This window comes from Manis javanica, chromosome 15 (genome assembly GCF_040802235.1).
Source record: "Manis javanica isolate MJ-LG chromosome 15, MJ_LKY, whole genome shotgun sequence".
Taxonomy (NCBI): Eukaryota; Metazoa; Chordata; class Mammalia; order Pholidota; family Manidae; genus Manis; species Manis javanica.
Window position 1 is genome coordinate 82,458,649 of NC_133170.1, and position 26,499 is coordinate 82,485,147.

At 38.7% G+C, this 26,499-nt stretch overlaps 1 protein-coding gene across 8 annotated transcripts in view; it reads left to right on the plus strand.

The window, feature by feature from the left end:
- The window catches only part of HORMAD2 (HORMA domain containing 2), a 116,035-nt gene that overhangs the window by 72,330 nt on the left and 17,206 nt on the right, over positions 1 to 26,499 (plus strand). The window contains exon 12 of one of the 8 annotated variants that reach the window (XM_073222909.1): positions 20,174 to 21,061. The exons of the other annotated variants lie outside the window; for them this stretch is intronic. Within the exon in view, the coding sequence (XP_073079010.1) occupies positions 20,174 to 20,278 (105 nt within the window). The 3' untranslated portion in view covers positions 20,279 to 21,061. Of the gene's footprint in view, positions 1 to 20,173; positions 21,062 to 26,499 lie in introns of those variants that run through there. 8 annotated transcript variants of the gene reach the window in all.

Below are 26,499 nucleotides of genomic sequence, written 5' to 3' on the forward strand. Positions count from 1 at the left end.
AAGCATTTTCAAGTATATATAGTTCATCTTCCACTGTTGCATTTACAAAAACACCAGAAGTTTGTGGCTTAAATTTGAAGTGAAAGACTGTTATTGAATATGTAATCTCATGTATCACTCAGAGATCCTTTACATGTCTCATACCCCAAGATAGGTTAGATTTTCCTAAATCCCCATGCCAGCTCAGAGCACATTTCATTTACAGCATGTATTTCAAATATACCATGTATTTAACAAAATCAGGTAATGTTCAATTAGATACAAGCAATTTATACTGAGTGATTAACATGTACCAGATAGTGTGCCAAACATTTTCAAATGCATGATCTTATTTTACATATGTAATATTCCATGAGAACCTGTAAGGTTAAGTCTTATGTGTATGGAAACACTTAGAGTAGGGAAATTTAAAAAAAACGCTAATAGAAATATGGCCTCAGCTGCTACATCCCTCAAAAAAAAAAAACAACTCATGAAACTCTAGATCTCTTAGTGGAAATCCCCAGTGTAAATATTTCCACAAAAAGGGAATATGTGGATAAATTCTAAAAACCACCAGGAATTAACTCAATACCACAAAGTAAACAAGAATTAAAAGATTGGTTTCTGCATACTCAATAATTAATGCAAAGCCCAGAGAAGAGAACAAAACACAGCCATATCTAATGATAATAAATACTTTTTATTTCACTTGGTTAGACACTTGCTAATCAGGAATATTGGAATTATGAACCACAGTGGTGTAACTTTAAATACTCACAAAAATCAGTTTCAGATCTGATTTTTTAATTCTTTTATATGACACACTGTCATGTTGTTTTCCAAACTGGTGGATGTCTATACATTGCTGAATTAGATAATGTCAGTGAAAAGAGAGATACTTGGAAAAAAATGAGAAAAACTCTTCTAAAGCAAGGAGAAACTTTCAATGTTTAATCACTGAATTCTGAAAGCCTCAGAGTGAAAATGTGCCAGATGCCCTGCAGCAGTAAGACTATTCCACTCTGCTCTCTGGCCCAGCCTGGTTTGAAATAATCCTACATTTCTAAGTAAATGGTGTTTAATTTGAAACTGAGCAGCCTACCCCATCATGGAAAATCTTTATAGGTTAGAAAATATGTACAGTATGTCATATTTAAGGTATATAATCTAGTCATATTCTGTAGCATAGCTATAATACAGTCTATGCTCAAATACCTTAGATTTTTAAGAAAATATATTTTCATAACATCCTAAATGTGTTTTCCTTATTGTAGGAAATATTAGCCAATGTATTAGCACTGTATCCTGAGTAAAATTTTAGTGATGGGAAAAATCAAAAAGTGATAATCAAAAAACTGATGTTCGCCTTAGTAGGGTTGTCATGCATGGTTGCGTTGATTGTGCACTGCACAATTCTAGGGATCCCTAAAACATAGAAAACAATGTGAATGGCACACTCTGGAGGTGAGCAATGCCTGGTTCACCTGATTTGAACTGAATAGTAAAGATTTGCAAATGCTTATGTTTTTTCTCTGTGTCAGTGGTTTTCACAACTGAAGACCAGTTGTAAGCTGCAGTACGACTTTCATGATTATTCCTTTTTGTGTGTGTGCAAAGTTCTTAATTCTTCCTCTCCATATTGGTTCCAAAAGACTTCCATACTGACCGAGCTTCAGCATGCTGGTTTGGCATTCTCCCAGCTCTAGGTTTTCACGAGTCAGGGAAAACGTGCAGTTTGAGAAGCTCGACCGACGTGCGCAACCAGCCCCGGACTAGTATAAATCCTCCCCCCACTCTCCTTCTCTCTCTGCATTCCTACGGCACACTGCTTGTACTTTTATTTAGTCCAGACTTCTGTGTTAGATGGTAGTTAGTTTGTTATTCACACATCTGTGTCCTCATTACCTTAAAACATTCTTGCTGCCATGCTTCCCTGCTGCTCCCACCACACCCTGGCACTGAGCATGGCACCTTGAATCTCTGCTTTCCTGACCCTACTCTTACCCTTCCATTCTTTGGTTCTCTTTCATTTCCTTTAGTCAGGAGGAAAACATGTGGTCTTTAGACTGGCAAGACAACTGGAGGCAATGGGAAGAAAGCCCGCCTCCGTACCCTGTGAGACAAGGCGTGAGCCTGCAAATAGGTCTGAAAACGATCCTCCACTTCCTCATTTACTATTACTGTGGCCAGGCGTGGTCCAGTTTTAGTAAAATGACTTGAAGACAGTGATATTATGAATTTATAGCAGTTTAAGTGTTTTAGTGTGCAGTTGATTTCAAAATGAAAACAGAACAGTTTCTGGAAGAATATACAAGAAACATAACTGGCTGGCTTCAAGGCAGGGAATTGAGTGGCTCTGGGGTGGGCAGAGATAGTGTCACTGTGCGCCTTTATTTTACCTTTTGGATTTCATATTATGTGACTGTATTAGTTAGTTATAATAAAATTCTTTAAATGGGGTAAGTCAGTACAGCACAGAGAAGACCAGGAATGACTCTGTAGCATCTCACTCCGCTGATGGACAGTGACTGCAGTGGGGTAGGCCGGCACTTGATAATATGGGTGAATGTTGAAACCACACTGTTGCTCATGTGAAACCTTCATAAAATTGTATATCAATGATACTTTAATTTAAAAAATCTTTTTTAATGGAAGCAGGCAATTAAACAATTATATGTGAACTAGAGTGATGCAATAGGAAATTCTGTTAATTATAGGAAAGGATTCAAACATATTTAAGAATAAAGTAGATCAGAAAGAAGATTTTTTAAAAATTTTATGTTAGAAACTGAAAATGTTTCACCATTTGCTGGAAAAGTAAAATAAAAATTAAGTTTAAGTGTCTGTCCCCTCCTGTAAAACTTACCCTTCACTCTAAATACCCAACTACTTCTTTTTATGGATTTTCTTTATCTCTTCAAGTGAACTGAGGACCAAATCAAAGTGAAAACCTGACCTCTTAGCGAATGTGGCTTTGCCGCTGTGACTCCATCTTGTATGGAAGAATTCCTGGGAGCGGAGCTCCTAAGTGTCTTCTACCTGGCCCTGTCCTTTCTGCCAGTGAGAGTAGGCGGGAAAGACCTGAGGTCTGGGTATCGCACCGATAGAGATCTTCCATCTCAGACAGTCTTCATACCAAAGTGGTCTTTTTCTATTTATTTTATGGCACTATCTCTGTAGTCATTTCTGTACTTACAGTTATGCTGTGTTACTTTCAACACCTACTAGAGCACTTTATAAAGACTCAGATTCAAGCAAATGACCTACATAGCAAGTCTGTAAGAAGCAGGGTATTGCATTTCCAAATCCGTATCTATTATCTGTTCATCTCTCTTTTTGAAGAATCAGCAAACCTATGTCAAGTTCAGCACATCTAACAATGCCATCATGTCATTGCCTGTAGGTTTCCTCCTACATGTCACAAACCAGGAAACAACGATTTATTTTTATAATTAAAAAGTATGTGCTTGAGTGTTTATATGTGTTTTATATGTCTAACTTTAACTTCCACAGAATTAATAATCAATTTCTCAAGCATTTGAAAGTAGAATAACTGACATTTTTCTATTGAAAAGTATCTATTTTAGAATATTTTTTAATTGAAAAAGGTTAAGCCAAATAAACTTCCAGATTTCTTATGTTCTTTTATTACCTATCTAGTTTACAAATAAAAGTAGTTTCATAATAAAGCTTTTATCTCATCGAAATAAGGGAAAACAAAGAGATGAAGTAATAAGTATGTTGATTATAAACATATCAAGTAATAAAAGACATAATTTTAACAATTATTAAACAAATTAATACAGAACTTTACATTTTTAATACAACTTTAATCATGCAATTATTTTTTATGCTCTGTTTTTTTCTACATGAATACATTCTCATGGATAATTCAAAACCTATCAATAAGGCTATTCCATACCTTTGACTTTGTATTTAAGACATACAAATTGGACATGCTGTCCAATTTGGTAGCCACTAGTTACATGTGGCTATTAAGCATTTCAAATGTAACTAATTTGAGTTGAGATGTGCTATAAGTGTAAAATATACACTGGATTGTGAGAACATCCTATGAAAAAACAATGTTAAATATCACAATAATTTTTATATTGGTTACATATTATTGAATATGTATATTGAATATATTGGTTACATATATTGAAATGATAATATCTTCAATATATTGGAGTAAATAATTATTAAAATTTAATTTCATCAGTTTCTTTTTAATTTTTAAACTGTTTCTACTAGAAAATTTAAAATTTTATATGGCTTATAATTGTGTCTTGCATTCTATTTCTATTGGACAGCACTGTATTATGTATAGATATATATGCAAATATATAATGTATGCATATATACACAAACATATATGTACACATATTTAATTTGTGTACACATAAAAGGCATAAATGGGATAATATTGTCTTTTTCTGAAGCTTGCTTCAGAAAGCTGCTAACATCTGTCCAGGAGATTTTTCCTTGTCCATATTTTTAGATTAACCTCCTTTTCAACTATTGCATAGTTTTCCTTAGTAGTAAAGTGCTCTGGTTTGTTTCAATTTTCTGCTATTACTGAAACATTTAAGTTGTTTTCACTTTTCCTTAGAGACATTGCTTTAGGTAATGTCCTTCAATATGACTGTGAGTGTGCACACTGGAGCATTTCTCTAGAGCAGATAGATGCCTAGGGGTCAGAGGATACCTGCATTTGAAATTTTTGTAGTTACTCCAGATTGTCCTGCTCAAAGACTGTATACCACCACAGGAAATGTTTTCCTTTGTAGTTGCATCTTTTTAAATCATGTGACAATTGTATTTTTATTTTTTAATTGTGTTTAAATACATATAATGTAAACACAGTTTGCCTGTGTTTCCGGTGTCATATCTAAGAAATCTTTGCCAAATCCAATATCATGAAGCTTCCTCCTGTGTTTTCTTCTACAAGCTTTATAGTTTATTATTTTAACTATTTTTAAGGTACAGTTCAGTGGCATTAAGTATATTCACACTTTGCATAACCATCACCACCACCCATTCCAGAACTTTTTCATCTTCCCAAACTGAAACTCTGTTCACGTTAAACAACTCCCCACCTCTCTCCCTAGCTCCTGGCAACCACCATTCTACTTTCTGTGCCTATGAATTTGACTACTCCATCTCATGTCAGTGAAGTCATACAATAGTTGTGCTTTTCTGACTGGTTTATTTTGCCTAGTCTTCAGGTTTCGTCCATATTGTAACATTTGTCAGAATTTCCTTCCTTTTTAAGACTAAATAATATTACATTGTATGTATATACCCCATTTTGTTTATCCATTCATTATTGATGGACATTTGGGTTGCTTCCATCTTTTAGCTATTGTGACTTAATGCTGTTCTTAAAATGGGTATATGAATATCTGTTCAAGTTCCTGCTCTCAGTTCTTTGGGGTAAATACCCCAATTCCACCTAGAAGTGCAATTATTGGACCATATGGTAATTCTATTCTTAATTTTATGAGGAATTGCCATACTATTTTCCATAGCAGCTGTGCCATATTACATTCCCACCAGCAATGAACAATGGTTGCAATTTCTCCACATCATCCCTAATACTTTCTTTTTTATATAACAGCCATCCTAATGTGTGTGAAGTGGTATCTCATTGTGGTTTTGATTTGTATTTACATAATGATTAGAGATATTGAGAACCTTTTAATTTGCTTATTGGCCTTTTGCATATCTTCGGAGAAATATTTATTCAAGTCCTTTTACCACTTTTTAATCAATTTGTTTGGTTTTTTTGTTGTTGAATTATAGGAGCCATTTTTATATTCTGGACATTAATATCTTACCAAATGATTTGCAAATATTTTCTCTTCTTCCATGGGTTTTCTATTCACTCTCTTAGTAGTATCCTTTGATGCAAACATTTTTTTTATTAAGGTATCATTGATATGCAATCCTATGAAGGTTCCATATGAGCAACATTGTGGTAACATTCACCCATATCAAGTCCCCCTTCACACCCCTTTGCAGTCACTGTCCATGAGCATAGTAAGTTGCCAAAAAATCACTATTGTCTTCTCTATGCTACACTGTCTTCCCCGTGACCTGCCACACCATGAGTGCCAATCATAATGCCCCTCAATCCCCTTCTCCCTCCCTCCCTACCCTCCCTACCCCACCCCTCCCTTTTGGTAACCGCTAGTCCCTTCTTTGGAGGCTGAGAGTCTGCTGCTCTTTTGTTCCTTCAGTTTTGCTTTGTTGTTACACTCCACAAATGAGTGAAATTATTTGGTACTTGTCTTTCTCCTTCTGGCTTATTTCATTGAGCATAATACCCTCTTGCTCCATCCATGTTGTTGCAAATGGTAGGATTTGTTTTCTTCTTATGGCTGAATAATATTCCAGATTTATACTACATCTTCTTTATCCGTTCATCTACTGGTAGACACTTAGGTTGCTTCCATATCTTGGCTATTGTAAATAGTGCTGTGATAAACATAGGGGTGCATCTGTCTTTTTGAGTCAGGGATCTTGTTTTCTTCAGGTAAATTCCTAGGAGTGGAATTCCTGGGTCAAATGGTATTTCTATTTTTAGTTTGTTGAGGAAACTCCATATTGTTTTCCACAATGGTTGAACTAATTTACATTCCCACCAACAGTGTAGGAGGGTACCTCTTTCTCAGCATCCTTGCCAACATTTGTTTTTCCTTGTCTTTTGGATGTTGGCCATCCTAACTGGTGTGAGGTGATATCTCATTGTGGTTTTAATTTGCATTTCCCTGATTAGTGATGTAGAGCATCTTTTCATGTGCCTGTTGGCCATCTGAATTTCTTCTTTGGAGAAGTGTCTGTTCAGATTCTCTGCCCATTTTTTAATTGTATTAATTTGCTTTTTTTTTTTTGAGGTGTGTGAGCTCTTAATATATTTTGGATGTCAACCCCTTATCGGATATGTCATTTATGAATATATTCTCCCATATTGTAGGATACCTTTTTTGTTCTGCTGGTGGTGTTTTACTTAATATAACTTATTTACTGCTAGGTTGTTTTACTTACTCTAACTTATTTACGTATTTTACTCTAACTTGCTGTATGGAAGCTTTTTGGTTTGATGCAGTCCCATATGTTCATTTTTGCTTTTGTTTCCCTTGCCCATGGAGATATGTCCTGGAAAAAGTTGCTCATGTTTATATTCAAGAGATTTTTGCCTGTTTTCTTCTAAGAGTTTTATGGTTTCATGACTTACATTCAGGTCTTTGATCCATTTTGAGTTTACTTTTTTTTTGTGTGTGTGATTTTTTTTGATAACATTACAATTATATGAGGAACACTATGTTTACTAGACTCCCACCATCACCAAATTCCCCCCACACTCCCCATTGCATTCATTGTCCATCAGCGTAGTAAGATGTAGAATCACTACTTGTCTTCCCTGTGTTGTACAGCCCTCCCTGTGCCCCCCCCACATTATACATGCTAATCATAATGTCCCCTTTCTTTTTTTCCCCCCATTATCCCTCCCTTCCCACCCATCCTCCCCAGTCCCTTTCCCTTTGGTAACTGTTAGTTCATTATTGGGTTCTCTGAGTCTTCTGGTGTTTTGCTCCTTCAGTTTTTCCTTTGTTCTTATACTCTACAGATGAGTGAAATCATTTGATACTTGTCTTTCTCTGCCTGGCTTATTTCACTGAGCATAATACCCTCTAGCTCCATCTATGTTGTTGCAAATAGTAGGATTTGTTTTCTTCTTATGGATGAATAATATTCCATTGTGTATATGTACCACATCTTCTTTATCCATTCATCTACTGATGAACATTTAGGTTGCTTCCATTTCTTGGCTATTGTAAATAGTGCAGTGATAAACACAGGGGTGCATTTGTCATTTTCAAACTGGGCTGCTGTGTTCTTAGGGTAAATTCCTAGGAGAGGAATTCCTGGGTCAAATGGTATTTCTATTTTGAGTTTTTTTGAGGAACCTCCATACTGCTTTCCACAATGGTTGAACTAGTTTACATTCCCACCAGCAGTGTAGGAGGGTTCCCCTTTCTCCATATCCTCGCCAACATTTGTTGTTGTTTGTCTTCTGGATGGTACGACCCTTACTGGTGTGAGGTGATATCTCATTGTGGTTTTAATTTGCATTTCTCTGATGACTAGTGATGTGGAGCATCTTTTCATGTGTCTGTTGGCCATCTGAATTTCTTCTTTGGAGAAGTGTCTGTTCTCCTCTGCCCATTTTTAATTGGATTATTTGCTTTTTGTTTGTTGAGGTGTGTGAGCTCTTTATATATATTTTGGATGTCAACCCTTTATCGGATCTGTTGTTTATGAATATATGCTCCCATACCACAGGATGCCTTTTTGTTCTATTGATGGTGTCCTTTGCTGTACATAAGCTTTTCAGCTTGATATAGTCCCACTTGTTCATTTTTGCTTTTGTTTCCCTTGTCCAGGGAGATATGTTCATGAAGAAGTCGCTCATGTTTATGTCCAAGAGATTTTTGCCGATGTTTTTTCCTAAGACTTTTATGGTTTCATGACTTACATTCAGGTCTTTGATCCATTTCAAATTTACTTTTGTGTATGGGGTTAGAGAATGATCCAGTTTCATTCTCTTACATGTAGCCGTCCAGTTTTACCAACACCAGCTGTTGAAGAGGCTGTCATTTCCCCATTGTATGTCCATGGCTCCTTTATCATATATTAATTGACCATATATGTTTGGGTTAATATCTGGACTCTATTTTGTTCCACTGGTCTGTGGGTCTGTTCTTGTGCCAGTACTAAATTGTCTTGATTACTGTGGCTTTGTAGTAGAGCTTGAAGTTGGGAAGCGAGATCCCCCTGCTTTATTCTTCCTTCTCAGGATTACATTGGCTATTTGGGGTCTTTTGTGGTTCCATATGAATTTTAAAACTATTTGTTCCAGTTCATTGAAGAATGCTGTTGGTATTTTGAGTTTACTTTTGTATATGGAGTTAGATAATAATCCAGTTTCATTCTCTTACATGCAGTTGTCCAGTTTTGCCAACACCAGTTGTTGAAGAGGCTGTATCCATGGCTCCTTTATCATATATTAATTGGCCATATATATATGGGTTTATATCTGGTCTCTCTATTCTGTTCCATCAGTCTATGGGTCTGTTCTTGTGCCAGTAGCAAATTGTTTTGATTACTGTGGCTTTGTAGTAGAGCTTAAAGTTGGGGAGTATAATCCCCCCAGTTTTATTCTTTCTTCTCAGGATTGCTTTGGCCATTTGGGGTCGTTTGTGGTTCCATATGAATTTTAGATCTATTTGTTCTAGTTCATTGAATTATGCTGTTGGTATTTTGATAGGGATTGCATTGAATCTGTTTTGTTCCACTGGTCTGTGGGTCTGTTCTTGTGCCAGTACTAAATTGTCTTGATTACTGTGTCTTGATTATTTTAGGCAGGATGGCCATTTTGACAGTATTAATTCTTCCTATCCATGAGGTGGGATTTCCATTTATTGGTGTCTTCTTTAATTTCTCTCATGAGTGTCTTGTATTTTTCATGGTATAGGTCTTTCACATACTTGGTTAAGTTTATTCCTAGCTATTTTATTCTTTTTGATGTGATTGTAAATGGAATTGTTTTGCTGATTGTTCTTTCTGCTAGTTCATCATTAGTATAGAGGAATGCAACAGATTTCTGTGTATTAATTTTGTATCCTGCAACTTTGCTGAATTCAGTTATTCTAGTAATTTTTGGGGTGGATACTTTCAAACATTTTTAATTTTGATGAAGTCCATTTTATCTATTTTTTCTTTTGCTGCTTGTGTTTTTGGTCATATCCAAGAAATCCTTGCCAAATCCAATGTCATAAAGTTTCCTCCTATGTTTTCTTCTATAAGTTTTATGGTTTCAGCTCTTATATTTAAGTCTTTGATCCATTTGAGTAAATTTTTGTGTGTAGGCAGAGGTCCAACTTTATTCTTTTGCATGTGAATATCTAGTTTTCCCAATACCATTTGTTGAAAAGACTTTCCCCACTAAATGCTCTTGAAAAATAAATCATTTGACCATGTAAGTGTGGGTTTATTTCTGAGCTCTCTGTTCTACTCCTTGGTCTATGTCTCTTTGTGTCAGTACCACAAGTTTTAATTACTATAGCTTTGTAATATGTTCTGAAAACAGGAAGTGTGAGGCCTCTAACTTTGCTTTTCTTTTCCCAGGTTGTTTTGGCATTTCAGGGTCCCTTGAGATTCCATATGAGTTTTAGAATGGACTTCTCTATTTCTGCAAAAAGTGTCATTAGGATTTTGACAAGGATTGTACTGAATCTATGGATTGCTTTGGATAGTATTGACATTTAATGATATTAATTCTTCCTATTTAGGAACACAGGATTATCTTTCATGGTTTTATTTTATATCTTGCTTAAGAAGGTCTTCCCAGTGCTAAAGTTATAACAAAATTTTTCCATGTTTTCTTTAATAAATTTGTAGTTTTGCCTTTTACATTTGACTCCTTATTTCCCATGTGAGAACATTTTCCCATTGTGTTGGTGCCATTTGAATGATCTTCCTTTTCCCTGACAAAGAAATCCCACTTTTATCATAAAGTAAAATCCCATTGATATGTTGGTTTGTTTTTCGACTTGCTATTCTATTTTAGTTACCCATATGTCTACTTCTATATTACTGCTAGGTTGTTTTACTTATTCTAAAGTATTTATTTATTTATTTTACTCTAACTTACATTATGTTTTGCTATCTGAAAGGGCAACTCTTTTCCCTTCATAGTTCTTTTTCAGTATTTTTAATATTTTCCTATACAGCTTAATGAGTTCCCACAGACATAGTACTAGAATTTTTATTGCAATTTCATTGACTTAATAAAATATTCTTGGGAAAATCGATATTTTTACAACAATAAATATTTGTATTTTGAGTGAAAATTATTTCTTGCTTTTGTATTCCTATTACTATGACTCCTAGGAAACTTTCTGTTTACTAGATTTCCTCTGTAAAGCAGTTCTGTCCAATAGAACTTTCTGTGATGATGAAAATGTGCTATGCTGTGGTATCTGATATGTAGTTTTTGAACACCTTAAATGTGTTAATGCAACTGATGAACTGAATTTTGAGCTTAGTGTTGATTAATTTAAATGTAAATGGTCACATGTGGCTAATGGCCACTGTAACAGTGCAGCTTTAGGATATGTGAATAAGTACAACTCAGCACTTCTGAAGGTAGTAGAGGTAAGTCGCAGAAGAATTACTGATACCTGCTTTGCGAAAGACACTGCATAAGGCATCACAGAAAGTCCAAAGACTATAGTACTAATATAAATGAATTCCTAAGGATCTTAAAACCCAGTCCCAGGAAAAGGACAAATTATTTACAAATATTTATGCTGTCAGACAAACACAATCACAAAAATGTGCTGTGGGGATTTGCCCAAGAAACAAACCTCATATCAGATTTAAGGAGCAAGAAAGACTTTGGTTGAAATACTCTTAGAGATTGGCCTTAGGAATTGTTCAAAATTTGAAAGAGTAAGTAATAGAAGATTTCTGTTTTCTGAAATATGGAGGAAATAGAGAAGAGGGAAAAGAATGAGGTATGTTTGGGGAATGTTTCCTAGGGCTGCTGTAACAAATCACCACAGATTTGGTTGCTTAGAACATCAGGAATGTATTCTCTCACTGGAGGCCAAGGGTCCAAGATCAGTGTCGCTGGACTGAAATCAAGATGTAGGCAGAGCCGTACTCCCTCTGGAGGCCCTAGGGGAGTCTCTGTTCTCTGCCTGTTCAGCTTCTGGGGGCTTGTGGACACATCACTCCAGTCCACCTCGGTGGTCACATTGTCTTCTCCTTTTTTGTCTGTGTTCAAATCTCTCTCTGCTTCTCTCTTATAAGGATCCATGTGATTATAGGTAGGGTCTACCTGGATAATCCAGGATAATCTCTCCAACTCAAGATTCTTAATCACATCTACAAAGACCACCCCCCTTTTTGCTATATAAGGTAACATTCACAGGTTCCAGGGATTAGGATGTGGACATCTTTTAGCGGCTCATTTTTTAGCCTACCACAATGATCCAGTTTGGCTATAGTAGGGGATATCTGCGGCAGTAGGAACGATAACGGCTGTCTGTACTGAATGACTTGCACATGTGTGGTGTTGTACCAGGTGCTCTATCTGCGCTATTCCATTTACTCATTACAAGAACTCTGTGTGGGCATCAGGAGACGAGAGAGGAATCTAAGGTGACTCTGTTTTCTACCTTTGATGACTGGGGAATGGTGATCAACAGAAATTGAAAAGTCATGAGGAAAATTGGTTACAAAGAAAAAACAATGAATTCAGCTTTGGCTGTTTAGTTTGAGGCCTGAGCAGGCTGTGCCCTAAAAAGGTCAACCCAGATAGAAGACTGTGAACCCAAAATAGAGTTCTCATCACCTCTCCTGCAATTTCCCACCTTTGTTTTTTCCCCTTTAGGTTAAAGGGGCAAATTATAAGGGCCACTAAATTTCAAATCAGGAGACCTGGGTGCAAGTCTTCAGCTTACTGAATGTGTAGACTGGGCAAGTCATTTCACTTCTTTTAGCTTAGTTTCCACATCTATCAAAGAGGAATGAAAACTCCTTTCCTGCCCTCACACAGTTATTGTAAGGAATAAATGAGATAACATTTGTGATGTTCTTAACACAGTATATGCTCTATTGAAAGCATTCAAATGTTTTTAAAAAGAAGAGCAAGTTTTTTAATATGTCAAACTTAAGTATTTAAATTTTAAGGTGATATATTGTAGAACTATCTGAATCCTGAGCAACATTTAACGTTAGTTTTAAAAGCTTATTATTAAAGGAAAATCAAAGTCACCTCAACAAACAAAAAGCAAATAATCCAATTAAAAAATGGGCAGAGGAGCTGAACAGACAGTTCTCCAAAGAAGAAATTCAGATGGCCAACAGATACATGAAAAGATGCTCCACATCGCTAGTCATCAGAGAAATGCAAATTAAAACCACAATGAGCTATCACCTCACACCAGTAAGGATCGCCACCATCCAGAAGACAAACAACAACAAATGTTGCGAGGTTGTGGAGAAAGGGGAACCCTCCTACACTGCTGGTGGGAATGTAAATTAGTTCAACCATTGTGGAAAGCAGTATGGAGCGTCCTCAAAATGCTCAAAATAGACATACCATTTGACCCAGGAATTCCACTTCTAGGAATTTACCCTAAGAATGCAGCACTCCAGTTTGAAAAAGACAGATGCACCTCTATGTTTATCGCTGCACTATTTACAATAGCCAAGAAATGGAAGCAACCTAAGTGTCCATCAGTAGATGAATGGATAAAGAAGATGTGGTACATATACACAATGGAATATTACTCAGCCATAAGAAGAAAACAAATCCTACCATTTGCAACAACATGGATGGAGCTAGAGGGTATTATGCTCAGTGAAATAAGCCAGGCTGAGAAAGACAAGTACCAAATGATTTCACTCATATGTGGAGTAAAAGAACAATGAAAAACTGAAGGACAAAACAGCAGCAGAATCACAGAACCCAAGAATGGACTAACAGGTACCAAAGGGAAAGGGACTGGGGAGAATGGGAGGGAAGGGAGGGATAAGGGCGGGGAAGAAGAAAGGGGTATTACGATTAGCATGTATAATGTGGGGAGGGGTCATGGGGAGGGCTGTGCAACACAGAGAAGACAAGTAGTGATTCTACAACATCTTACTATGCTGATGGACAGTGACTGTAATGGGGTTTGTCGGGGGGAATTGGTGAAGGGGGGACCCTAGTAAACATAATGTTCTTCATGTAATTGTAGATTAATGATAACAAAATAAAAATAAAAATAAAAAAAGAAAACCAAAGTCTATTATTGGCTCTCTCTCCACTGTCCATACTTCCACCACATAAGTATCTTAAGCACCATCAAGACCAGTTCCCCCCATTTCTAAGCAGTTGACCTAAACTCCACTTCACAGAAATAATTAAGGCCATCCAGTATGAATCATCAATTTCCTGCCCCCATTTTTTAAAATGTGCCTGTATTTATATCCATTTCTACCTCCTTCCTGCCAGACTTCAAGTAATATCATATATTTTATCCAAAATGAATACATCTTTTTATGTGTTCTTGATGCAGTTTCCTCCATCCTGAGCTCCAGGTCACATAGTCAGTGCCCTGGTAGACATCTTCATTTGGAAATCTCACCACCAGTTCAGCATCTTGAAAAGAGAATCATTTCTCCATCCATCCTCCCCACCATGTTCCCACTCCCATCCCCCTCAGCTTCCTCTATTTCCAGTCTTAGTCAATGGCATTATCAGAAACTTGGGTAATTTTTGTCATTTTTTACTCCGTTCTTTCCTTTGTCATCCCTGAACCCATTCCAGTTAATGATCAAGTCATGTTAGGGTTTGGGTCAGTCATTCATTCTGTCTTCCCTCAACCCTCTGCCCTACTAGTCCTCTCCTCTCCAACCTTAGTGCTATTCTTATTCTTGCTCTGGTCAGTTGTCTTCTCAAGTAGCCTCACTGCTTTTTGTCTCACTCCTCTGCAGTCCACCCTTCAGACTGCCGCCGCAGAGACCCTTCTGTAACACTTAGAACCCTTTGGTGGCACACCTTATAGTAAGTACAAAGTCCGAACTTCAGAGAATGACATTGTCTGACCCAGACCACCACCCTATGCCTTTCCTGTTAGTCCCATTGAACTATTTCCAATTCTTCAGAGGGATCCTGCTTTCCATCCTTGTACCTGTGCTCCTTTTGTCTAGAATGTTCTCCATGCAACCTCAATCCCTAATGCCATTTGCCTGGTGAATGTCTGCTCACCTTGCACTATTTAGTTCAAGTTTCAAATCCCTTTTGAAGCCTTGCCAGACCTCCCCAGGAAGAGATGATAAGATCTTTTTGGAACCTCCGCTGTACCCTATACTTGACTGTATCACTTCATCTATAAGTTTGTTTTCCCCTACAGAGTCTCTTTGAGGACATGGAGTATGTCTTGATCAGCTTTGGATCTTTACCACTTAGCACAATGTTTGGCACAGAGAAGGTGCTCAAAACATTTGTCAAATAATGAATTATTACAGAATTTTTAAAGTCATATTATGCCTTAGAAAATATGGAGGGATCATAAAATATGGAGGATATCGTAACTTTTGGAGATTAATGGAAATACGTGGTTATGACTCTAAAGACAATACATATTTACCTCCTAAACAGAGATGGCCATGGGTCAGAACCCTGTCATAAACTAAAGAAAATCAAGAAAGTAAATGAATAGACAAACTCTTTATAAATCCCTGTAAAACACGAGATACTCCCCAACATACCAGAGAGCTCACAGTGCCAATAGAGTTGAAGGTATATGTCCTCTTTAAACATCTGATTTCTTACCCATTCATCACAGTGTTAACATGAGCTACATTTAGCTAACAGCACTTGTTTTACAGCCCCATGATCTACCTTTCATAGTACAAGAAAGATAAATGTTAAGGGAGATGAATCAAAACTAACATCACTGCTATATAACTTACTTATGAGAGCATAGACCCTCTCTGAACCATAAAATCCTTTGATCTGGGAACTTCCACATCCAAGGGTAAGAACAGAGCACAGCCCCAGGGGTGTCAGGGAAGGCCAGTAGGCAGGAGAAACTCCAGGGCTGACCCTGGGCCTGGTGATGAAGGGTGGAGCACAACACAGGAGAGGGCATTAAAGGCAAAGTCCAGAGGGGAGCAAGCAGAGCCCATGTGGAGAAGTGCAAGTGGCTAAGCAAGTCTGGGGGGCAAGATGCAGCTGCAGAGGTGGCCCAGGGCCCCAGAGAGTCTGGGCTTTATCCTGAGGACAATGAGAAGTCATTAATGGATAGATGATGAATCAGAAGAATGATATGGTGAGATTTAATGTAAGACCACTTAGGCCCAAGAGTAGAGAATGGGTTGGAGAAGAAGTAATAGTGGGAGTTGAACGCTTAATAATTGGAAGAGATTATGTCAGTCTGGGCTAAAATAGAGACAGTGGCAACAGAGAAAAATGGATGGATTTGAGAGATATTAAAGAGGTAGGATCAATAAGAACTGGTGATTAGTTAGATGTTAGGGTGAGAATGATGGAGTAGCCATGGATGACTCCCAGATTTTTAACTTGGAAATTCTCTAGGGGAATCACAGGGAGTGAGAACAGAGATTGGGGAGCAGCCTTAGAGAGGCAGATGATGAATTACAGTTTGTACACATTGCACTGGAGTTTTCTTTGGAACATCCATGTGGAGACTTAGTAAGCAGGTGATTGATTATCCACATGGATTTGGAGTTCCAAAGGAAGATCTCGGCTAAATATATACATGTGGGGGTCTTTGCTTATAGATGGCAACTGATTCCGAGGAGCCACACTCAGAGAATAAAGAGAATAAAGAGAATAGATGCCAAATACAAAACTCTGGTAGAACATTCAAGTAACAAACATTTTTTAGAATAGAGGAATAAGTGATAAATGGAATCATATAGAAGAAAAGACCCCTTCCAGTGCTGTTCAAATACTGCTACCAAGTTAGCCAGCTGTCCTATCTGTGCTTAAGGCAAAAACCTGCTCTTCGTCTTTTCAAATGGAGATGATGTTACCAATTCAAAACTGGAAAGTAAGGAAATACCACACAGCAGAAAGTATATAACCTTTGCAGACATACTCGACTCCTGAAGCTCCATTTGTAAGTGAATCATGGTAGCATCTTGTTGATCTGTATACAGGAAACACTTTAAACGCTATGTGTCTTAAATACAATATGACACACATTAGGAATCATTTGATGATCATCTGATGTTGCTCAAATCACAGATAATCTGCGTTGCCCGTCTGATCATTGGACTGAGCATCACTTGCCTGGTTAGCTTTGGCATCAAATATGCAAACTCAGTTAGTTGGAGTACACCTGAAAAATGTTTCTCAAATAATTCCTTTTTATGGATAAATTCGCTGGTTTATATAGTTTATATAGATTATTCCTCTGTGTAAGGAAGTGTCCCCTGGCTGATCACATTCTTGCTTTTGTACCCACTGGAGTTCTATAAGCCTTTGAGAGTGCCCACATTATTAAAGATGTTTTGATTAAGCCACTGCAATAAAATTACAGTTCTGAAACTTGTAATGAAACTCTGGTTTACTTTTGAACAAACAAGAAAAAGAGCAAAACTATCGAACCATCTGGCCAGCTTGTCATTTGAGTGTTTGTACATCCATCTTCTCCCCCCACCAGTGTACTCAGACTTTATAGAAGTGAGGATAATTTCATTTGAATGGAAAGCATACCAACGCAACATTTCTTGAAAAGCTAAATTTTACCAAGTACTTTTTCCTGCAGTCACACTGAAACAAATCCATCTCCTAGATGAAGAAATTGGTTTTTGTGCTTTGGGTTTTTATGTTGCTATTTCTTTCCTCTACAACAGACCATTTCAAACTTTTACATATCTAAGCAAATCAGTTATTTGATCAGCAGCTCTATTGACTTTCTCAGAGTTTTACTATAGTACATAGTTGATGTCTTAGTTTAAGCCACAGGGAATTTGCGGTTTCTGAGATTAGAAATGCAACTGCTTTCTGAAGCTAAAAGAAAAATTGGTGATTAAATTAGCCATTTGTAGACCCAATTTTTGGTTCTAAATGGTACATAAATGCTTTATTGACATACCCACTATTATTTAGTAATAACATAATAGTAACCTGTATTTATAACCAAAAAAAAGGATAATGTTGGAACCTCTATAGATATTCTGACAAATCTTGCTTAAAAACATATATATTATTCCATTTTTCTACCAAAGAAAGAACAGAGGACATGGAAAAACCTTTTCTCCCATCTAGTGGTTAGAAAATATAAAAAATGTCCTCTGTGTGTTTCTTGGAATTCCAGGCACTAGGGATTGTCTGACAGATAATAATACATCCAGTTGTTTACTTAGTTAGGCAAAAAATAAGTTCTAAAATCTTTACCAAAGCTAAGCATAATGGAGAAATATGTATCTATGATGATTCTCTAATCAACTTCCCTTTAATCAGTAACATACTTCTCTTTAAGCAGAAATGGTCCTTCCTAATTCGTTAATCTGAAACATATGATGGAGAAGATAAGGTTCTATGTTTCTGCCAACTGAAATTGGGACTTAAATTATATTTGCCTCTAAAACAATCAGTGTTCTAGATCTCTCCTGACCCTTAATTGCTCCTTATTGGCCCCACACCTTGACAACTCTTCCCTCAAGAGTTGGATGTACTGAATTCACTAAAAACAGCCAAGAAGCTGTTCCTGAAACTGCCTGCCTCCAGTGGACCTCAGCTCCTGAAACTTGGAATACCAGATACTGGCAGCAGGGCCCCTGTGCAGCGCCAGCCCAGCCCACAGGAGAGCAGGTTTGGATCCGTTACTCTGCTGCAGGGATTAATGCTTGGTTTACCTGTCTCATATATGCCTTGTGCAGACATCAAAATCTATGCTGAATGCCTATCAAATTACCAACAGCATTCTTCAACGAACTGGAAGAAACAGTTCAAAAATTCATATGGAAACACCAAAGACCCCAAATAGCCAAAGCATTCCTGAGAAGGAAGAATAAAGAGGGGGGGATCTCACTCCCCAACTTCAAGCTCTACTACAAAGCCACAGTAATCAAGACAATTTGGTACTGGCACAAGAACAGAGCCACAGACCAGTAGAACAGAATAGAGTCCATATATTAACCCAAACATATACGGTCAATTAATATACGATAAAGGAGCCATGGACATACAATGGGGAAATGACAGTCTCTTCAACAGCTGGTGTTGGCAAAACTGGACAGCTACATGTAAGAATGAAACTGGATCACTGTCTAACCCCATACACAAAAGTAAACTCAAAATGGATCAAAGACCTGAATGTAAGTCATGGAACCATCAAACTCTTAGAAAAAAACATCGGTAAAAATCTCTTAGACATAAACATGAGCAACTTCTTCATGAACATATCTCCCCAGGCAAGGGAAACAAAAGCAAAAATGAACAAGTGGGACTATATCAAGCTAAAAAGCTTCTGTACAGCAAAGGACACCATCAATAGAACAAAAAGGCATCCTATGGTATGGGAGAATATATTCATAAATGACAGATCTGATAAAGGGTTGACATCCAAAATATATAAAGAGCTCACACACCTCAACAAACAAAAAGCAAATAATCCAATTAAAAAATGGGCAGAGGAGCTGAACAGACAGTTCTCCAAAGAAGAAATTCAGATGGCCAACAGGCACATGAAAAGATGCTCCACATCACTAGTCATCAGAGAAATGCAAATTAAAACCACAATGAGATATCACCTCACACCAGTAAGGGTCACCACCATCCAGAAGACAAACAACAACAAATGTTGGTGAGGTTGTGGAGAAAGAGGAACCCTCCTGCACTGCTGGTGGGAATGTAAATTAGTTCAACCATTGTGAAAAGCAGTATGGAGGTTCCTCAAAAAGCTCAAAATAGACATACCATTTGACCCTGGAATTCCGCTTCTAGGAATTTACCCTAAGAATGCAGCAGCCCAGTTTGAAAAAGACAGATGCACCCCTATGTTTATCACAGCACTATTTACAATAGCCAAGAAATGGAAGCAACCTAACTGTCTATCAGTAGATGAATGGATAAAAAAGATGTGGTACTTATACACAATGGAATATTATTCAGCCATAAGAAGAAAACAAATCCTACCATTTGCAACAACATGGATGGAGCTAGAGGGTATTATGCTCAGTGAAATAAGCCAGGTGGAGAAAGACAAGTACCAAATGATTTCACTCTTATGTGGAGTATAAGAACAAAGAAAAAACTGAAGGAACAAAACAGCAGCAGAATCACAGAACCCAAGAATGGACTAACAGTTTACCAAAGGGAAAGGGACTGGGGAGGATGGGTGGGAAGGGAGGGATAAGGGGGTGGGAGAGGAACGGGGGCATTATGATTAGCATGTATAATGTGGGGGGGGGCACAGGAGGGCTGTGCAACACAGAGAAAACAAATAGTGATTCTACAACATCTTACTAAGCTGATGGACAGTGATTGTAATGGGGTATGTGGGGGGGACTTGGTGAAGGGGGGAGTCTAGTAAACAATGTTTCTCAAAAAAAAAATCTCTGCTGAATTGTGCCTCTCTGATGATTCTCACAGATTCAAAGAATGAATTTTGTGCACAGTCAGCAAGGTTCTGAGAGCTCCAGGAAGAAGAGGAAGGTCAGCGAACCAGTGAAAGTCTTCATCCCTAACAGAAAATGAAAGTTAGATGGCTTCACTACATGTCTACTAAAATAATTTTATTTTGCAACAAGCATTCATGAAGTGTCTTAGGAGGAAAGTAAGCTCCTATCACCAAAACATTTTACTAAATTTGTTGCTCAACTTTTTAGTGAATTTACTAAGTGCTAAATTTCTGGGTAGGATATGGGTTCACTTTGCCACAAAGAAAACAAGGTCACAAGAGCTGCCTTGAGATAGCATCACTTCAAGCCTGAGTTAGAAAGGAGACACACTTTATATTTATTAAAAAATCACAACAACTATTTTGAAAAGAAATAAGCTGTTGTTCTCAAAGGAAAGAGGGTTTTCTTTGCACAATTAAATTACCAAGGTATCTAGATTGCTGTGAAATATTTCAATTTGTAACCCATGTATTGGAATCCCTCTAGAGTTTTATTAGAATTTCCACAGAAAATTGCATAGGATGGGTGTGGTGGTGCTTATCCAAGTGTGTTTTTTGTGTTAACTTCAATCATGAGGTTAATCAGCTAAGTGTTGGACCAAAATGTACTCTCCTTGTAAAGTTCCTCAAATCTGGCCCTAGGCCCTGTGTGCTGGCTAACCTGAGACAGGGAATAGGTCGCAGTGCTGGAGCCCACCTCCCGTAAGGCCCATGTTGAATGTTTCCCAAGAAACACTTCAGTTTATCTGTCTGTAAGCTGCAGATGCTGCTGCTAGTCACCTCTCAGTGACTTAAAGTGCCATTTTTTGTATTTAGTATGAAATTTAGTAATTTAATTTAAATAGTTAAATGTTAAGTGTGTGTGCTTTCTGGCTAAATAAACCCAAACTGCAAGGTATTTCTTTGCTCCTCTCCTTTTCTTCAAGTGTGGTAAGGACACCAGTACTTTCATGGCTTGTTAAAACAGGGATTACTGGGCTGCCTCATTTCTACCAAATCAAAATTTGGGGGAGGAGGGCTATGGAAAACTCCCTCAATTCTAATGCATACAAAGATCGAGAACCAGGACCTTTGACCCAGACTAAGAGGAGTATCTCTGGGACCAGATAGGCACCTTCGCCAGCAGAAGGCTGTGGGTTATCATAACAAAGGAAAGTCTGAAGGAACCTGTCCACAACCCCCAGACTCACAGGGCCCCCCGCTGAGGAGCATGTCCCTTCTCCCGGCAGTAGGCTCGCTCATGCAAGGTGGCTCCGCCACTGAAAGGAGGAGGGGAAAGGCATTGGTTTATTATACCCCTCAGAGAAGTGTAGCCTGAGTCACCACAGTTTCTTTTAAGAGAATCATATAAAGAGAATAGCTGTCTCCTGGAGGGATTAGGTTTATTTTGTGTCTCTCCAGAAGGTAGGTCTGAGACTGAAGAGGTGAAAGCTTCAGGAGATCAGTTTACCTCATTCTAAGGAGGAACTTTTTAACTCCACAGGTTGCAAAAATTTTGAAATGGCTGCCTTGTGGGTAGTGAGCATATGTCCACTAAAAGTGTTGGAACACAAAGGACTTTACAAAGACTCCAGGGGCCTTGACTCTCAAAGCAGATTAATTATACTGAGTAGTTTATCAATCTGGACTTCAGGGGGAACGATTTTGTTTAAAATTCAGCTCTCAATCTATAATTAAAATTTTCATAAATTTATCCTAAGGTTGACAGATCCTTTAGGTCAAAGTCTAGAATCTGAATCTGTCTAGAAAATGTTTATACTGATTTTACTGTCTCTGTCAACACCTCCTCCTTCCAGTGAAACTGCCTTTTATTGGTGCCAGTGGATGGAATGTAAGTGCCTGGTGCCCCACATGTATGAGGAGCAGAGAGAAGCTGCTGGGCCTGTGCCCTTGCTTGGCGCCCAGAGAAGGAGGTCTGTCAGCAGGAGGATCTCAGAGCCATAGCAGAGCCCACATGTGCAACCAGCTCTCAAGATGGAGGGTATTCAGTTCTATTTACTGAAGGATTTATTTGGAGGAACAAAATCTTTTCTTTATTCATTTCTGTCCTTAATAGTCACGAGCAAACATAAATAGGAATGAGTAAACATAAATTCATCAAGGGGCTGGAACTTCAGTGAAAAGAAAGGAGCTGGCTGTGCCCGGCTCTTCGGCGTGCTTACAAAGGTCAGGTAACAATAGTTTGGAAACTGGGACATTATTAAATTAAAAATTATGCAGGGGAAACTTGACTTTGGCTGTTTGGGGTTTTTTCTGTCTTTACAGAAAATTGGTCTAGCTAGAAAGAGATGGGTTAGGCTTACGACTGCCACCAGCCTTTGAAGCCAGACACCGAAACCACGCCTTCGTTTCCCCTCCTGCCGGTCCCCCTGGTGTCTCGGTTCTTTCATCCTCCAGCTCGCCTCTGCCAGGAAGAGGCTGGAAATGTTCGTCAGTGTCAAAGTTGCACTCATACAAGTTCAAAGTTGTGTGTGTGTTTTTAAAATGACACCATTAGAGGCAGTTTTCAATGTGACTTAAAATTGTTAATTTATGGGTCAAAACCAACCGTATCGAATCTTTAGAGATATCCACAGATTCTTATAGTAAAAATAATTCTCACTTATAATAACCATCATTCAGAAGGAAGATACAGATGGTAAAATGAGACTTAAGCACACTGTGCTTTTAAGAGTTAGTGCAAGATCCTCCACACTGTATGATTCTAGATTCTATACAAGTCAGAAAATGCCTTTGTCCCAGATGTATCCTCTTTTGAAATTATTAGTCTACATTCTTTTAAAAGGCAATATTTTAAATGTGATGTGTATTTGTTCATGGGGCCCTGGCTGAGACCCACTATGCAGTTTCCAGTTTCCGAAGAGGTGACAGCACCATTGAGGGTCCTCGTTAATGGGCTCTTCGGGTATGCCGTGGTAAAGCCAAGGTCCTCTCCAAAAATGAAGAGACCTGAGGTACCAATCTGCTCATATAACTTCCTCTTGGGTGCACTACATCTCTGCAAATTGGGTCTTACCTTCCATCTAAGTTGTTGAGACTGATTCTCGTAGGAGGTGTTGGGCTCACAAGTAGAATTGGCTGCCACAAGCGTGGGTAAACTGATCCCTTAAACCTGGTTGGAAGTTGCCTGTGAGATTTGCTCAACAGGGGGCCCTGGGAAAAACTCTCACTAAACACTTTGGTCTGGTGTTAACTGTGCCCGTGAGGTAGTAGAACAAAAGTTCCCCCGTAGAAGGGGTGGAGAGGCTGTTTGAGATAGCCCAAAACACCTGAGACAACGCTGGTAAGCCTGGAACATTCCTGAGGGGCTCAAATACTCAGACAGAAACATGGTACATGAGTAGCCTTTGGGGGTCATTATTTGTGTGTTGCAGGCCCTCTGAAGGCTGGTTAAGTCTGGGGCCTCTGGGTTCCATCTGAATAATTACTAATTGGCTCAAGGGTAAGCAGGCAAAGTTAGGTTTTCTTCTTCCTTTTAGCAAGATAATTGAGGAAAAGCCTAGGCTGCTGGGTTCAAAACCTGATTGCCATTTTCTAGACAAGTTATTTCATCTTTTCATCCCTCAGAATATTCGGTCTATAGCTTGTGGCTAATGAGGGTACCTACCTGGTGACACTGATGTGAAAGTGAAGTGAAGTGATTCAAGCTAAGGGCCCGGAATGGATATGGTCAGTGCTCAACAGATGTGCATCAATTCTGCTCTTTTTTATGTCTCCTTCCTTAGTGTTAGGAGCTCAGGATCCCCGTGCTACTTCTTGCCTGCCCAGAGGTCCTACATCAACACCCTCTTCAAGCCTGCGCTCACACTTGAACCATGCTCCCAGTTGTCTCTGTTCTCAGCACCCTCCCCACTCCTTTCCCCAAATCGAAACTTCCTTTCCCTCAAGATGGTGTGATAGAAGGGAAGCCACAGATCAAGCTGACTGTGATGCCCTCCCATATTTGCATTTTAAAACAGAAGCTTGTTAATAAGAAAAATGAATCTCACCTAAGGAATGCGATACGAGAACAGATTGAAAAAACAGGAAAGAGGACAGTCAGAGGAGAACCTCTGTAGCTGTCTCCAGGTGCCTGTGGGGCTGTCAGGAAATGCAGAGAATACAGACACGATCGGTGCTGTTCCCAGGAGTAGAGCGCAGACCTCGTGGCAAGAAGGTGCAGGGAGGCAGATTTGGACTCAACATATTGAAGAATTCGTCCCTCATGCTCTAGCAAAGTGCCTGGCACACGGAAGGCAGTCAATAGTTTACTGTTTTTATTAGCCCTTAGGGCTGTCGGCTGGTGACTGCTTCTGGCTGTAATGAGTTCCCCATCACAAGAGGTGTTCAAGCTAAATTGTCTAGGATGTGTCCCTTTGGATAAGAATTGAATCAAATGAATACACTGAGGTCTCTTCCAGCTTGTAAAATTCAGTGACACTTTTGTTAATGGTAGAAATTCAATAGAGATATTTTGGAACAAAGGAACATCATATAAATCATTTTCCCAAAAGGCAATAGAGTGAAGCAGTGAAAACCAAGAGTTCTGGAGTTAGACATTGCCTGGATTCAAACCCTGATCATTCTACTTACTGGCTGGGTGACTCTGGACAAGTTATTTGCTCTCTCTCTACTTTAATCTACCCATCTGTAAAATGGGAGCAATAACAGTGTCTTCCTCAAAGTTATTACTAGAACTAAATTAACAGAAGTAAAGCGCTGAGACAAACACTTGGCCCACAGAAAGGTAATGCTCAGTGCATGCTAGTTATGAGGGTTAATGCTCAGTGCATGCTAGCTATGAGGGTTAATGCTCAGTGCATGCTAGTTATGAAGGTTAATGCTCAGTGCATGCTAGCTATGAGGTATCATCTGTTCCTGTTGCCACTCTAGGGCTTCTAAACCTCTTTTCAGTATGTGGAAGGAGGTCCTTTGTAGCCTCATTGACTCTGACCTTGTTTTTTCCCTAAATCATGTGCCCGCCATGGCCATTGTAATTAACCAGTGCACTTTCCATCTCCTGTAAGCAAGCTTGAAACCTAACCAAGCACACAAGGCCCGTGTCACACTGTTTATGAAGGATTCCGCTGATGAAACACAATCATGGCTGTGGACACCTTAACCCTGCTGTATGCCTGGCAAGTGGTAGATGCCCAGTAAATATTTGTTGAATGAATAGATGAACTTGGCAGGGTTCTTATTATTTCCCACATTTTATTTATTTATTTTTGATTAGGTAATACATTCACATGATTTAAAACTCAAAAGGAACAAAAGGCTTTCTAGTGAAAAACATCCCTCCCACCCTGTCCACCCAGTTCCCCGCCCCATACGTAACCAACTTTCTCATATATCTTTTCCAGAGCTATTTTAGGCATAAATAAGTAAACATACTGGCATATGCACATTCATTTCTTTCTCTATTTTTTAAACAAATGGCAACATATGCTGTTCAAGGCATGTTTATTGAAGTGGTCCCTGGAGCGGGGTGAGCATGGTTGCTCTGAGGAGGAATTAGGAAACAAGGAACTCAGAGACGGGAAATCAACCAGGAGCTTTTGCATTAACCCAGATGTAAAGTGATTAGGGCCTGGACAAGTATATGAAGGGGGGGTAATCGGAAAGAATTGTTGGGTGGGTTTTCGTTAGGCTTACACCAGAGTAACTGCCACCACAATCAAGATACAGAGCGTTCCTGTCACCCTCAGATGTTCCCTTGTGTCCCTTAGTAGCCAGAGCCCCTCCCCGGGCCCACACACCTGCTCCTCTGCTTGGTCTGAGTATTTCAGCCTGCATATTTCAGGCCTACGTGTCTTGGTAGGACTTCCACTCAGCAGAGCTCATCGTGATATCAGTCGACATCAGTGGGTGTTTAATCTGGCCCAGGTGCCTACCTGTGCCCATTCATTTAATCCTCTCCACAACCACAGAAGTCAGGTACTGCTGTTATCTTGCTTTCAGATGAGATACCTAAGGTACAGAGAAGTTAAATCACTTGCCCAAGGTCACACAGCTAGTAAATAGCAAGGCCAGAATTTTAAACCCAAAACAACATGCTTGCAGAGACCACACGTGAAAATAATCAAGAAAATATTTGCGCTCCAACCAGAAGACTTCATTACTATTTAACAAGACCAATGGAGAAAGAAAAACTTAGTAGGTTCTTGTAGAATGGATTTGTCCAGCAGCCTTCAAGTGGGCTTTAAGTGGCCCACAGCCTCTCTTTGCAGGCAGAGTTTCATTCCCCTGCCTTCAGTGTGCACACCAGCCATGCTGCTTTATTCTAAGAAATTATAATATCTAGAACTATCTCTTTATG